The following is a 15,186-nucleotide window of genomic DNA, read 5'->3' as shown; positions in this document are numbered from 1 at the left end:
TCTGGTCAGTTATTCTCTGTGACCTTGTCCTATCAACACCTCTTTAGTTATCTCTTGCCCCACCCCCGCTTTATTTGCTTAAAACCTATTACATTTCTAATGTTTGCCAGTTCTGAAGAAGGGTCACTGACCTGAAACATTAACTCTGCTTCTCTCTCCACAGATGCTGCCAGATCTGCTGAGTATTTCCAACATTTCTTGTTTTTATTTCAGATTTCCAGCATCTGCAGTATTTTTCTTTTATTATAACGTATTACATGTTGTGTCTGTATAAATATGCAGTAAAGAATCAAAATTGTCAATCATTCAGAACTGATAAATGAGAGCATGCTGATTATCAGAAATAAAAATTGAATAAAAATACTTTAAATGGCATCATAATGATTTGGGTGGGTGGTGGGGGCTGCTTTTCATAAAGGATCTGCTTGACAAAGCCAGGAACAATGTGCTTTGATAACATGGCTCTTAACTATGTTGGTCATCTGGAAATGTTCAGAAAGCAGCAGGTGCTATATCTGTTGATGCAGCTGAATAGCTAAGTTAGTAAGTGCACTGCCAGTGTGTAGCAGAGTCATACAGAGCATGAAACTCCCAGGTTAGATCCTCAGCCTGTGCTCAGTTAGCTGAACTCAACTAGGGATGCTATAGTTAACTTTGGGCTGAGTTAGGAGAAAAATTAGCCTGCAATCCTGCACCTGACCATTGCACAATGACTCCTACTAAGAAAGTATGTTCTATGTATGTGTGCAGCCAAACATATGCATATCTGAGGAGGACAAGAAAGAGTCAAGTTTGAGTCTGATACCATCCAAGGTCAATTTGTCTGTGGTATCTACTACCTGGGTCCATAGCTAAAGAACGGCCAGTTGAATGACGTATTGGTGGACTGCCAGCATTTGTAACCCTGCAAAAATTTTCAGGAGAGGAGGGGGAAAATTGAAGGGACAAACGACAAACCAGCAAATGTAATTTTAATAGCAACAGATTCCTGAAACAACTGTTGGTAAAATTCCTCTCAAGCTATAACAATGTCCAATTTAGGCCACATCATTGATGAACAATAATGTTAAATCTAAAAGAACTGATAATTTTGATGTCATTATTGTCAAAACATGTTGTAAGATAAAACATATTGCGAAAACATTTTGTCCATCAACTTGTGCTGTATCATTGAGAATCATTTATCATTATTAACAACCTAATTGAATTTATTTTTTGGTTCACTTTTTCTTTAGTCATGAAAAAATATTGTGTTATTCATGTTATAGCTTTAGTTTTATCGATCACCACCAGGCTATGTCATAAATTAGTCCTTCACTCAAGTTGTCTTCCCAGTTTGAGACCCAGCAGCACTTATAATTGCACTTTATGTAAGCACGTATCGCAGAATAATTATCACAGGATTAAGGCAGAACTCTGCACATTTCCTTTTAAATAAATTTGCCAAGACAATACACTTCTAAATTTTGTAGCATGAGTTATAATGAAACAAAAATAAATAAAAGTCCTGAGTATCTCCACACAGCCATCTAATCTCTGAGTTTAGATGATGGTTATCAATCACTGAAGCTTCACTCTTGCAGTTTGTGATATTCTGTAACCTTTCAATTGGACTGTAGCATTGTCATTGCTTCCAGTAATCCATTATACTCTGTCAAACTGAAAAGGGATGAGCCCATCCTGACAGATTATTGCACCTTCGAGAGTTATATAGCGATGTATAAGAGAGGATCATTTACACCAGAAAAATGCCACTGATTGTTTTTTAGATTATTTAAAATGAAACATTGATTTAAAAGTTGCTGTGTGCTAGGTGTCTTATCCGCTATAATTCTTGTGGATCTCTGAAGATGCAGCTATAACTCATATAGACAATTGGCCTGCAGAAGATGGAGAAGGTGATTTGGTGATTTTCTTTATCAATAACCAGAGTTTGAATGTGGATTTCTAACGGTTTTTATTAATGATAATTCATTCATTAAAATAATATTAGGTCCAACATTGAAGAAACAGGTTCTTCAATATACAAAGTCATCAAATAAGCTTGTATATTCTGTTTAAAACATTAATAATTAAAAAAATCAGCTTTGAAACTTTCATCAGCATCACCCTATGAGTTAATTATTGTACAAAACCCCAAATTAAACAGGTTTAAGTCCAGAACATATATGAGTATCATATTCCAGAAGTCATCTAGAGAAAGGTGAATTGTTTTTGGAGCCCCCTAGCTTCTATCACTCTGTCTGCAATTGTGACAATGTGTAAGTTTAGAGAGTATGCTGTAAACTCATTGAGGATTTGAAGTTCTTCAAACGAGTCTACTTCCATCCTATCCCAACACTCAAGAATTGCACAATAAATTCCGCTCTGAAAAGAAAACTGAATAGCTGTGAACATTATTGTAAATAGAATATAACAAACCCAAGATAAAATTTATCTTAGCTCCTGAAGTTTCTATTTCAATGGAAATATCATAAGACATTGCCAGAATGTGAAGAAAATGTGATTAAAAAATGATGTGCAATTGCATCCGTTTTGTCCTCCTATTGCATCAAACAGATATGGATAAAAGGTGGTTTTATGTTCACGGTATAAAACGACTTGCTTTATTAGCTGATATCTGGGTTGAAATTGGACTGCATGATACTAACAGCAAACACATATAGCCTTTGCATGGAATTGCAAACATGTTAAAATGCTTATACTACCACCTAGTGCAATTTCAATCGAATCATCCTGTCAGGTTTTGACTGTAATTCAAAAAAACTTCAGAAAGTAAGAACAGTAGGAGTTAATGGAATAGGGAATTCCAATGTTTTTGTCATGGGGATTTCCTTTCCTCAAGCAACCCCCATTTTAACACAGTATTCAGATTTATCTCATGCTGCAATTCAATTCTCGAATGTTGGAAACTCATAGTATTACCAGTGTGCAATATGGTGACCTCTACTGGATGTGCAACTCAGTCACTGTGTTATCACTTTTTCAAGGGACCATCTTCGGCTGCTGGCTGCACCATGGGACCAGGTTTCATTAGGGTTTCCTTGTCCTGAGTCTTCAGGAATTAAAGATTAATCTGCAGGATACTGTTGCGAGTAGCAGGAGAAAAATCATTGGAGCTTTAACATATTTTTCTTTTATTTTCTTGAAACATTTTTGTTTGTTAATTATAAAAATATTTGAGTTGGGAAAAGGCTATTTGGCTGTGTGGGGTGGTTGCATATGAGAGGTCATGTGATGAAACCTTCAGGACTAAGTCCAACCAGAGTTGGCTACCTTAGTTTCACTCAACTGTTCACATTATCCTTTGGAGTTAAGAAAAATAAATTGTTTGACAGAAATAGAATTTAACAGCTCTGTCTAGTAAGCTTACATTACTTGTCCCAATTTTATTCTTGCTATCCATCCTGACGGTAATAATTCTTGCTGGCTCCAAGATCACCAGCGGTTCTCTGAATGCTATTCACATAGCATTCCTATGCATGATCCTGGACAGTGAGGGCAAGATTGTCTTCTGCTACATTGCCCCAGTATGGTGACATAGCAATAGAAAATGAAGGAAAATCTAAGAGAGGTCTTCCCTACAAAACTGCTGATCTGCACTTCCCTCACTCCTCCACTCGGGGGAAATAGCTCATCTTTGGCCAGAAGCCCCCCAACACATGTGGGGAAGCAGGGGCCATATCTTCTTGATTTCTCTCTTTATTGGCCCTGCTACTTCTAACCCCAGGAACACAAAAGGAAAGGAGCAGTGGTTGGACCTGGGCCATGATGGGAATCTCACCCAGCAGAATGTTGGAGGGCCCAACGTAGGTTTCTCCCCTTCACTTAAAGCCCTTTACCTTTTCTTCCTGGCTAATCAGGCTCACGGAGACCATCTAATTAACAATAAGGTCCAGAGCTCTTCATCCATTGGAGATGCAGCAACGGGCTCCCACTTGGTAGTCGGGAGTTTGCCCAGCCTGCAAAATGGCACCAACCCAGGAAAAAAAACATTTGCTTCGATCCTCCTCTGGCAGCAAATCACCCTAAAAGAAAATCCTGACCCAGGTATCAGCAGTCTAATATACCATCGGAGAAGCACAGCCAAACCTGATCCTGCCACCAGCCGGCATCTACACATTCACTTTCCAGCAGATTTTCAGACTAAGAACCCTGTCTGAAGTTTTCACTCCCTTCCTAGCCCACTGTAGCTAATTGGGTCCCGACTGGTGGCCCTGTTTGAAATGAGATAACTTAGCACAGTGATTGAAAAAGCTATCCTCAGTAAACACAAGCCTCGCTCATTTAGAGGGTGCAGTGAGCGAATTATAAAATGTAAGGATATTTCACAGTTACAAAAGAAATCCGAGAATAAAAAAGGAGGCTCACAGCTAAATGGACCCAACTCCCAGAACTAGCTGAACTGAGTCACCACCCAACACTGTCACAATCTTCGACAATATCGTGTATAAGACTAAATGATCTTATAAAGTAGGAATGTATAAAATTCTTTGTATAATAACTAAAGTTATCTACCCATTTTAAAAAGTCTTGATATGAGTTTATATTTAACAACTCATTGAAACAAATACACTTTTGCAATTGGATCCATTTATTGTTTAAATGGCACATCAGCTGTGTGACGCCCAGTTGGGTCCATTCATTCAGGTGTCACTTCACATTAGAACTCTTGTGGATCCTCTAATTCTAGATGAAAGAAATAAAATGTATACAATGTTTGATAGATATGGAATGTAAGATGGGGAGAGGATGGACAACTTTCAAGATTTTAGCCTCTTTATCTTCTATATGTGTATTGACCATTGGTGTACTTTTAAAACCTGTGTTCCCATTATCTGAAAATGAAATGCCAGTGACCAAACTTGGATAACACTGTTGGAAGATCCTACAGCCATAGTCCAACGAGCAACTGGCACTGTTTTCTAGCTATTAACGAAAGGCAACATTCTATTGCAAGACATTTTACTGTGGAATATGAAATGGACACACTGATGGGCGCATGGTAGCATTGCAAATCAATAGAATTTTTTTATTGTGGTAGGCTAGTCTAATGTAACAGATAAAATAATGTGATGGTTGTAGTTGCAGCATTCCTTCTAGTCATTTAGTGCTCTATATATTTTTTCATTACCCCCAGACCCCTAGTGTGGTTCTGTGCTCTTTATTTTGTTTTTCTCTTCCATTTAAAATGTATTCTCATCGGTCCTCTTTTAGATTCCCGGCAACATGCTGCCCAATAGTGCAGAGAGATCACCGACTCACATGTCTCTACAAATGTCTTTCAGGCTTAGGAGAGTGACATACGGTAATCCCACCCTGGTCATCCCTGAAATAAAGGTCAATCTTCCCTCCTCCCTTTCCCCTACAAAGAAATATTTGATCTTCACTCTCCATGTCTCCCTGGCAACAAGATTTTGAATTCACTGCATGGGACAAACCCATGTACTAACTTACTGTCTTATCATTCCTCTTGAAAGGTAAATAGAAATGCTCAACTTGTTCCCTTTATTGTAATGAATGTATTAACAATTTTAGCTCAGGTAGATGAATAGCTTCCATTTGGAAATTCATAACCCTTACCCTGAATTACCCATTTAAAACTTCATCTATAGACATTAATATTAAAGTCTGAAAGAAATGACTATTGAGCAGTTAAATTTCAGGCTGGATCAAAAGCATCCCACTTTGTGTTATTAGTTCATCTTTACCCAAAGTGACTGCTGCAGTTTGTATTAAGTATTACAGTTGCTTTGTTTACATTACACCTTACAGCAGGATAACTGTGAGACTATCAGACTCTGAGTTATAAACCAACTAGACAGGCCTGTATCATTTTAAGCTGCTGGAGTGTTAGCAGGTGAGGTCACACAACCATCAACACTAATTCTGTTAATAGAATCTGTCAACAGATAACAGCAAGGTCTAATGCTACACTTATTTGGAGCAGCACATTATATACGTTTTGGATAGGAAGGTGATTATATAGGCATGAAGCCCTGGTATTGGTATAAGGCTCGACTGGGCACTCTACTAAATGGTTACATTGCAGATTTAATTCATGACTAAAAACATACTGAATTAAAGCATATATTCTATGTCATAAACAGAAATAAAAATAATTGTACAGCATTCCAAATGTTGACAGCATGTGAAAAGCAGACAAGATTCTAGTAATTTATCTGTATATATTATAATGAGAAACAGCTATAGCAAGAAACTAAATTACGACAGGTGACAATGTCTATCTTTTGTAGAGATAGTCCAATACTTCGAGGAAGACTTGAAAATGGAATATATTGTGCAGATTATTTTGTTGCCATTACATATCCTGCTTTCAAAGAGAAAGTTGCTGGCTTTAAACCTTCTGCAGTTCTTTTGAATTTTTATAATAGCCATCTCTTCTGTGCTGTTCCACTCTTCTTAACTCTACCTCATTTTTTCACACTCTCTTCTATTATTGTTTGGAACAATTGGATATGGATTTTGATTTCTTTTCTCCAAGTCCATTCTACCCCTATCTCTGTTTGCCCACGTAAGCCCATATGTGGAGAAAAAGACAATTAAAAATAAAATAAAATCAAGCACAGACCTCTTCCCTTGTCACTTCAAAAGGATATGGCAAGAATAGGAAGTGCTGCCCAGTATAATCTGGAAACCATAGATTATTATAAGAACTCCTAGTAAAGATCTCAGATCAAGTGGAACCAGGGTTTTTGGGTTCTTAGACATCTCACAATACAATCGTTTTTATGGAGCTTGAGCTTCAAGGTGGTTTACTTCACTTTGTGGTGATACAATGGATTAAATTTCTGCAATGATGCAATGCTCACTATTTTGATACACCATCAATTCCTTCACCTCTGCTTCTGCATCAATGACCATCTATATCTGAGAATTCTTGTCATCTTCTTTAGCTTCATCTTGGTTCAGTGTATTTTGTTCCTTCTCCTTTTCAGAAAAAACAAGTAATATTTCAGTGTCTATTGTATTCACTGTCGTACTCACTTCTTGAACTCCCTCTTTCTGCAAAATTGGAGCACTCCCAGAAACAGAATTAGACTCAGTGTTATCAACACAAGGCTCCTTTTCCAAATATTCATCTATTTTTAGTGGCATGTCCTCTTTTTTAGGTTCTGCAGCCTTCTCATCTTGACCTTCCACATGTTCATTAACTATTGCTGGTAAATTTTCTTCCAACTCCTTGTTTTCCTCACTCTGGCCTTCCACAAGTTCAACAACTGTGGATGGTGAACCTTTGGGTTTATTACTTGTCTCACCTTCGCTTTCTGCAAGTTCAACTGTTGACGGTGAGCCTTTGGGTTCATCACCTTCCTCAGGCTGGTCTTCCACAAGTTCCTCAACTGTTGATGGTGAGCCTTTGGGTTCATCACCTTCCTCAGGCTGGTCTTCCACAAGTTCCTCAACTGTTGATGGTGAACCTTTGGGTTCATCACCTTCCTCAGGCTGGTCTTCCACAAGTTCCTCAACTGTTGATGGTGAGCCTTTGGGTTCATCACCTTCCTCAGGCTGGCCTTCCACAAGTTCCTCAACTGGTGCTGGCGGGTTTTCGACTTTATGTTCCTTATTTTCCTCACTAGGAGATTCCACAAGTTCAATCGCTGGTGGCACATCTTCCTCTTTTGTTTCTACGTCCTTCATATATTCATCCACCTTTGGGCCAGATTCCTTGTGTACTTCAACATGGCTTTCATCATTTGTTTTGGACAGCAAAGCTTCCTGATTCTCAGAACCCTCATTAACTGGCACAACTGCCACTGTTAATAGATCATGTATTACTTTTAAACTATCGGGAGCTGGCGGAGTTGTCCTTTCTTCCTGCTTTTCAGCTTCTTGTCTGTTCTGACATTCATTTCTGAGTATATTCTCATTGCTGTTTTTGTCATCTAATTTGATTGTTTTTTCAGCTTCCTGATAAGCAATTGTGATGGAACTAGTTTCCTGCATTGTGCTGGTATCTGTTTGGGTTATCACGTCTCCATTTTGTTTAGAATCAAGTGTAGCTTGAAGAATTTCATCACCAGATTCCTCCTGAGGGACTGATGATTGCTGACTTTCCTGTTTCTCATTGAGTAAAGGATCTGATGTGTGATTAGAAATTTGTGTAGTCACTTTTTCTCCAGCTTCTAACTCCTCAGAATATGACCCTTCAGGCGGTGTTTTGGCAGGGCTCCTTGGTTGAGAATCTGGTGGTGTCTTTCCTTCATTTTTATCAGTGAGATTGCTATCGCTGTCACTAGTATAAGTCATGTTGTCTTCAAAAAGATTGTGTTTCTTCAAAATGGCAGCTTCGTTCACCACTATCAAGAAAAGGCAATTTGTTTTTCAAATGAAAATAAATTAAAACAATGCAGTTTACCTTACAGAAATGCAGCATTTCTATTAAAAATTTCACAAAGCTGTAATCAGACAAAAATGGAGGCTGAGCCAAAGAAGGAGATATTAGCATGGTTAGCTAAAAGCTCGGTCAAAGAGGTGGGGTTTAAAGCATGTCTTGAAGGAGAGGGAGGTGCAGAGCAGGACAGTATAGAATGAGAATTCCAGAGTGTGGGGTCAAAATAACTGAAGGCACAATCGCCAATGGTGGGACGAAGGAGGATAATGTGGCTAAATGTACAAAAAGCTAAAGAGACATGAAGAAGAGATGGGCTAACCAACCATAGCAGAGTCACAGAGGATGTCATTTGTGACTTCAGTTATGTATATTTCAGTGTTGCATAGGGGCAGAAAGCTGATTGGAGAGATTCAAATATGGCGTTGTAGAAAAGATGGGCAGGGATTTGAGGGACAATAATGCGTTCAAGGATTTTGGAGAGGCAAGACAGGTTGGAGAGTCTCAATGAAATTGTGTATTTTTCTTTTGTGCCTCTTTGCCGTGCCCTGTTCCCACCTTTGCTGTTGCCAGGTCCTCTACTTGAGGATACACTTTAAAAGTGGCACAAAAGCAACTATAACAACAATTTGTCCCAAGGCTGTTTGCAAGAGCATTATCAATCAAAATTTAACACTGAGCCACAGAAAGAGATATCGGGCTGAATTTTATGCTGCCCTAGCGGGTCGGTTGGTGGCGTGGGGGCGGCGTAAAATTGAGCGGGAAGCTCCGGGAGACCTACCCGCCCCGCTTCCGCCTCCGGCCAAATTTACGGCGTGCCTGATTGAGGGCCGCCCAAGCCTCCCAACCCACCCCCGGGATCCAAGACACCCCCCCTCCCCCCAAATGACCACTCCAGCCTCACCAAGAAAGGACCGATCCCCCTGGTGAGGCTACCCCAACTTACTTTCCCTCCAGGGTCCATGGCATCGGCTGGGCTGCAGTCCCAGCAGTGGCCACCGCTCCCAGTAGCGCTGCTGGGACTAAGAGCTGGCCGGCAGCTCACTGAGGCAAGACCTCCTACCTCAAGCGGGTGGAAGTCCCGCCTCAGGACAATTAAAGCCCAGGGACCCGTAAAATGTGGGACAGATCCCCGGGCTAAGCGGAAGCGGGTTCGCCACCGACTTTCATGTAGGTGGCGAATTCCTGTCCACCTAAGGTAAAATCCAGCCCATCAGGACAGATGACCAAAGCTTGGTCAAAGAGATAGGTTTTAAGGAGCACCTTAAACAGGAAAGACAGGTGGAGAGGTTTAGGAAGTGAATTTCAGAGCTTAGGGCCAAGGCAGCTGAAAGCATGGCTGCCAATGGTGGAGTGATTATAATCTGAGTTGCGCAAGATGCCAGAATTGGAAGAGCACAGAGATCTTTGAAGGGTCTTGGGACTGAAGGAAGGTACAGGAATAGGGAGGGTTGAGGCCATGGAGGGACTTTAAAACAAAGAGGGCACCAATGTAGGTTAGTGAACACAGCGCTGATGGGTGAACGGTACTTGGTGCGAGTTAGGACACGGGCAGCAGACTTTTGGACAACCTCAAGTTTACGGAGGGGCCAGACAAGAAAGCATTGGAATAGTGAAGTTGGGAGATATCGAAGGCATGGATGAGGGTTTCAATAGCAGATGAGCTGAGGCAGGGTTGGAGTTCGGCAATGTTACATAGGTGAAAGTAGGCGGTCCAGGTGCTGGAGCAGATACGTGATCAGAAGCTCATCTTGGGGTCAAAACAACAGCAATTATGTGAACAGCTAACAGAGTTTTTTGTGGGACCAAAGATAATCACTTCAGTCTTCCCAATATTTAGTTGGAGAAAATTTCACCTCATTCAATAGTGGATATTAGCTGTGTGGCAAATCAGAGACAATGGAGAGGTCAGAGAGGTGGTGTTGGGATAGAGCTAAGTGTTACCAACGTACATGTGAAACCTGCCGTTGTGTTTTTAGAGGCCGTCGCCTTGGGGCAGCACCTGGATGAGAAATAAAAGGGGATAGATCCTTGAGGGACTCCGGGGTAATGGTGGGGATGAGGGATGGGAAGCCATTGTAGGTGATACTCCAGTTATGATTCGATAGCTCAGAACTGAATCAGGTGAATGAACTCCCACCCAGCTGGATTTTTGGCTACACTAGGGCTGGGATCAGAGGCTGGCGGGAGCTAAAAATAGCCCCACCAGCCGGTGTGCTGGTTGCCCGCCTCCATCCTGCCTCTAGACCATTTTTGCAGAGGAGGGATTGGGGGTTGGCAGGGCTACCTGACTGCTTGCGGTGGGTAGCTGATCAGGCTCATTAAGAACCTAATGGAGGGCAATTAAAAGGAAGCTGATTGGAATTTTCCAGTGTCAATGTTTGTGACAAGAAAGTCCATGAGCTCCTCACACTTGTTGGGCTGGATTTAATGGGTCCCCTGGAGATTGGCTAGGAGGCGGGGGGCCCATAGAATTGCGGCGGGAGGGTGGAGGGCCGTCACCTTCCCGTCACACCGCAATTTAGTCGAAGGCGGGATATGCCGACGACAGCCTTTACTCCCAGAGAACAACTGAGGCCACTTAAGGGCCTTTACCCCCCGTTGTTGGCATTAAGCCAGCGGCAGGGGTGCCTCCTCCACGTGGGAAGTCGCCCAGTAAAACGAGGTGACCTCCAGTGGGCTTGGGGAGGGGGCCTTCTCAGTCGGCAATCTGTGGCCCATGGGGGCCCCCGGCAGAAAACAACCCATCTCCCTGAACCATCCTTCCTCCTCGAACCATCCTTCCTCCCCCGCCATCACCAGGGCCTGCTGGACTGGACCTGGCAACCCACCTCACTTGCCTGAAGTCCACATCTCCAGTACTGGGCCTAGTTTCCAGGCTTCTTGCAATATCAGCAGTGGCCACTGCTGGGGATGGGACAGGGATCCCAGTGCTGGGCTGTTAATTGCCTGTAAATAAGTGCCATTAAATAGAGCCGGGGGAGGGCTCCAAATGGCCAAGGCGGCTTACCCACCGCTTTTTCAGCCCGGCGCTGGGAGCCCTGCCACCTCTACTAAATTCTGCCTGTTGTTGGAGGTGAGGGTGGGGGAGGCATGGTAAAGTGGTTTAAGTAGATGTTTTGTGGTGGAGAAGAGAAACTGGGGGTTAACTTAGCATTCAGGATGATCTTTTTATAGTGAGCAAGTCCAACCAGCCTTATCTGTGATAGACACGATGGGAGCAGTGAGGGCACATGAGATGGCGAGGTCGTGAGCATGAGTAGAGAGAGCTTTATATGGAGGGAGAGATTTAGGGAGGAAAGGAGTGCATTGAACTCAGAGGAGAGACAGCATGATAGATTGAGATAGAGGTTGAAATCTCCAAGGAGAAGTCACTATGTGAAGATAGGTCAGTGAGAAACTTGGCATAATATTTGGGTTTCACACATGAGCTTTCCTTTATAGATCCCTATTAGTCAACTGACAGTCTCAAACCCTCTCCTACCTACCGTAACCTGCTGTGAGCAGGTGAGCGGGACATCTTCCGGAACCTTTTTTTCTCTTTAATGAAAATTAAGGAATGTTGGCTATATCTACAGGTTAAATTACAAGGCCAGATCCTACTGCTATTTTATTGTAATTGTTTTGATTTGTCATAAGCTTATATTCAGGACTGTTTTTGCACTGTCGACTTTTCAGAACTACCAGCTGTTTTGAAGCTTTGGCTCATTTTTTAAGGTTGGCATGTATAAAAATACTCTTTACCTTTGACCACCTCCCTGAGAATTGTTTGAAGTAAAATTTCTTCATAAATATTCTCCACTTGAATGAGTTTTGTGTAATCTGCAAAGATGTATTGCTCAAATTTCTGAAGCTCCTGTCCAAGCAGAAAAAGAAGTTAATGCTCAGCTCTTTGCTAACCAGTGAAATGTTTTACACTTACCATCCTTCTCCATTCAGACTTTCACTTTGTCTCATCAGCTCTAATACAATGTTTGCACCCATTAAGTCAGCATGTTCCACAAGACATGGACCAGTGCTCAGAAAATCCTTTAGATTTTTGAATGAAGTCTTTCAATATAGGAGAGTCGAGTGTATAACCTCAACATATTTGGAGACCCATGGACTGATTATTGCCCCGCCTGATTTTCTTCCCTCCTGTTCTTACTGCCAATATTATAAAATAAAATGATGCCAATTAACTGAACAATTTTTTAATTCCTAGAGTTACTGAAATTCAAAAAACTTCTTAAAATGAAATCATGCAGTCTTTGTGATTGCTTGAATGCTTAACCTCTGAAATTTCTCTGTGCTATTCTCACAAAATCCTTAATCTATTTATTCTGAAATCGCAGAGGGAGGAATTTCAGATGTTAAGAATCTGAAACGTTTATCCCACAGCATAATTTCATAGTTGTAATATTTAAGGTTATTATGCAGAAATTAGATTTAGAACAGTTGTCTGATTAATTGGACGGTTTAATTCTGTTGAAGAAAATTGTCACAGGCTAGATTTAAAAAAAGACAAACATTGCATATTGATTCATAAGGAGCTTACGGAGAGAGCTGATGTTAAAATTGCAGACTGAAGATTGAAGCATTCTCAAAGTTTATTGAAAGTGGAACAATAAAGTCTGGTACCAGCCCAGATTTCCTTCAAGCCACAAACTCAATATCCTACTCCTAATTTATATATTTCTCTCTATTCTGTTTCAGTTGTTTTGCTTTCTTCAGGTGACTGCAGTATGATTTTCTTTCCCTCACACCTTATGAGGAAGCACTTAGTCAGGCCTCTATCTAATAGCTTCCATTGATGACGACTATTCATCTCAGTTCCAGTGCTACAGAAGGAGAAACAAAACCCAGTAAAGTGCACTTCGCCATCAAATATTCTGTGAACATTCATGGCCCAGGATCTCAAGTGAACAGCAATATAAAAGATATCTACAGCAACTATAACAATCCCCTCTTCCCGAATCATACACATCTTTTCCAGTCTTCAGGGAAAGGGAAATTAAAAAAATGTGAACTCCGATTTTCAGTCAACTGTTTATGTTCAACTGTTTCAGAAGTTGTCGATCCTGCCCTGAAATTTAAACCAGGCAGATTCCACAACACCATGAACATAGGATATTACAGCTGCTTTTACTTGAAGCAGTTCTGTAACATAAATGTGACATTGGTAAACATGTACAAAAGTGAGGAGAACTAGAAAGAAACATTCCTGGGTCCTGCAATTATGCCCATGGGATATTAGCATATGAACACTTAACGTGTTTGACAGAAATTCCACTCTCCAGTTTGAGTGCTGGAGTTAACCCATGGGATAATGACTCTACTAAATCATAAAAGTGAGGAATTTCAGACAAGTGTGTTTAAGTGTTGCTACACTAGTATCCCAAGTCACTGTTGAGGCCAATATCTCAAAATTTTACAAGTGTGCTTTAAGGAATTGAACAGAGCGCTATGACATAAAAAGATAAAAAGAAATTTTTTTCCAGAGTCCACTTTACCCCATAACATTCTGATTCCAGCATAGAACTTCACTTGGCAGGAATTGCTATTGCAGGAAATCAGGAGAACTGCAAATTGAGTGCACCAAGCTCTTTTTCCAATTCTCCACTCTGTGCTCCCACTGTGTGAATCTTTGTACTGGGGCAGAGTCTGTCAAAATTGACCTTTTCCTGTCATAACACTTGACTGTAGTATTTGTAATACAGTTGTAATACCACAATTGCAATCTCTGATGATGTATTCACTTACACGCTTATAACTTGGTGCCAATGTTTTCTGCAGTGTCGGCAATGTAATCTTGACCAGGGCTTCTTGGAACAACTTCTTCCTTACAGTGCTGCTGTCATGATCATATTGCTAGGAGACAAAACATTTGTTTGAAATCTTTGTAGAATCTCAAAATGTACCATGGACAAGGCAGAACTAAAAGGCAAAACAATGATGTTCAGTTAGAATGTTAAGGTTTAAATTTTGTTACGACCAGGTGAGAAAAGTGTCTAGGGGTCTCTTTCAGCCTTCACCTGGTTTTACTGTAACAGGATTTAATTTTTAAACACACTGTGTTTTGAGCTCCCCCTTTGGTGAATCCTTATTCACCGCTTTCCAATTATAAGGCAAAGAAATTAGCACAAACAGGCTTTATTAGGTTTAAAGAAGAAAAGTGAAATTTATTAAAACTTAAACTCTAATTCGGTTAACGCCCCTACGGATACATGCCGTGCCCACACTAGCATGCATATACAATACACACATGCAAATAGAGACAGAAAAGAGCAGAAGAAAAATAAAGTAGAGGTTTGAGGCAATCTCTGAAGAGGGGTTTTTGTTAATATGCTTTGAGCTCGCTGTAGTCCTTGCTTGTAGGTAGATCTTGCTTTTTGTTGGGGCCTAGTATTCTTCTTAAACCTTGTTCACTGTAGGAGACTTTTCTCTCTCGGGGTTCATGTGTCTTCAATGGGTCTTCAGTTCCGTGAGAAAGAGATGAGAGGAGACAGGAGAAAGGTCTTTTCCAGTCCAGGAGCAAACAGCTTTCTCTTCAAACATTGTTTCTCCAATTTAAAACTCCCCTAGTTGGCCAGCAGGTCGTCATGTGACTGACTGGTTTGACCAGGTCTCTTCTGTTAATTGGCAGCTTCTTAGCAGTCAACCTGGAATGCTAGCTTCTCCATCTTCAATGGCTGGTAATCAAAAGTCCATTGTGGATTGAATTGGAGCAGGGAATGGCCCCCTTGTCCTTTCCAAGTACTGTCTGTTACTATTCAAACGTCTTTCCAATCAAAGGTCAGGTGTCTTTTTTTAAAAGTAAGTTCTTTCTTTACTCCAGTAACAGTTTAAAAATT

At 41.0% G+C, this 15,186-nt stretch overlaps 1 protein-coding gene across 1 annotated transcript in view; it reads right to left on the bottom strand.

The window, feature by feature from the left end:
- Positions 1 to 1,940: 1,940 nt before the first annotated feature.
- Positions 1,941 to 15,186, bottom strand: part of LOC137372931 (protein Niban 1-like) — a 220,872-nt gene continuing 207,626 nt past the window's right edge. The window contains exons 12-14 of the mRNA XM_068037435.1: positions 14,096 to 14,203; positions 12,098 to 12,209; positions 1,941 to 8,321 (exon numbers count right to left, since the gene is read on the bottom strand). Of these exons, the coding sequence (XP_067893536.1) occupies positions 6,886 to 8,321; positions 12,098 to 12,209; positions 14,096 to 14,203 (1,656 nt within the window). The 3' untranslated portion in view covers positions 1,941 to 6,885. The remainder of the gene's footprint in view (positions 8,322 to 12,097; positions 12,210 to 14,095; positions 14,204 to 15,186) is intronic.

Source organism: Heterodontus francisci, chromosome 8, assembly GCF_036365525.1.
Source record: "Heterodontus francisci isolate sHetFra1 chromosome 8, sHetFra1.hap1, whole genome shotgun sequence".
In the NCBI taxonomy this organism is placed as follows: domain Eukaryota; kingdom Metazoa; phylum Chordata; class Chondrichthyes; order Heterodontiformes; family Heterodontidae; genus Heterodontus; species Heterodontus francisci.
The sequence above is the reverse complement of the archived record's forward strand: the minus strand, read 5'-3'. Positions and strand labels throughout refer to the sequence as shown.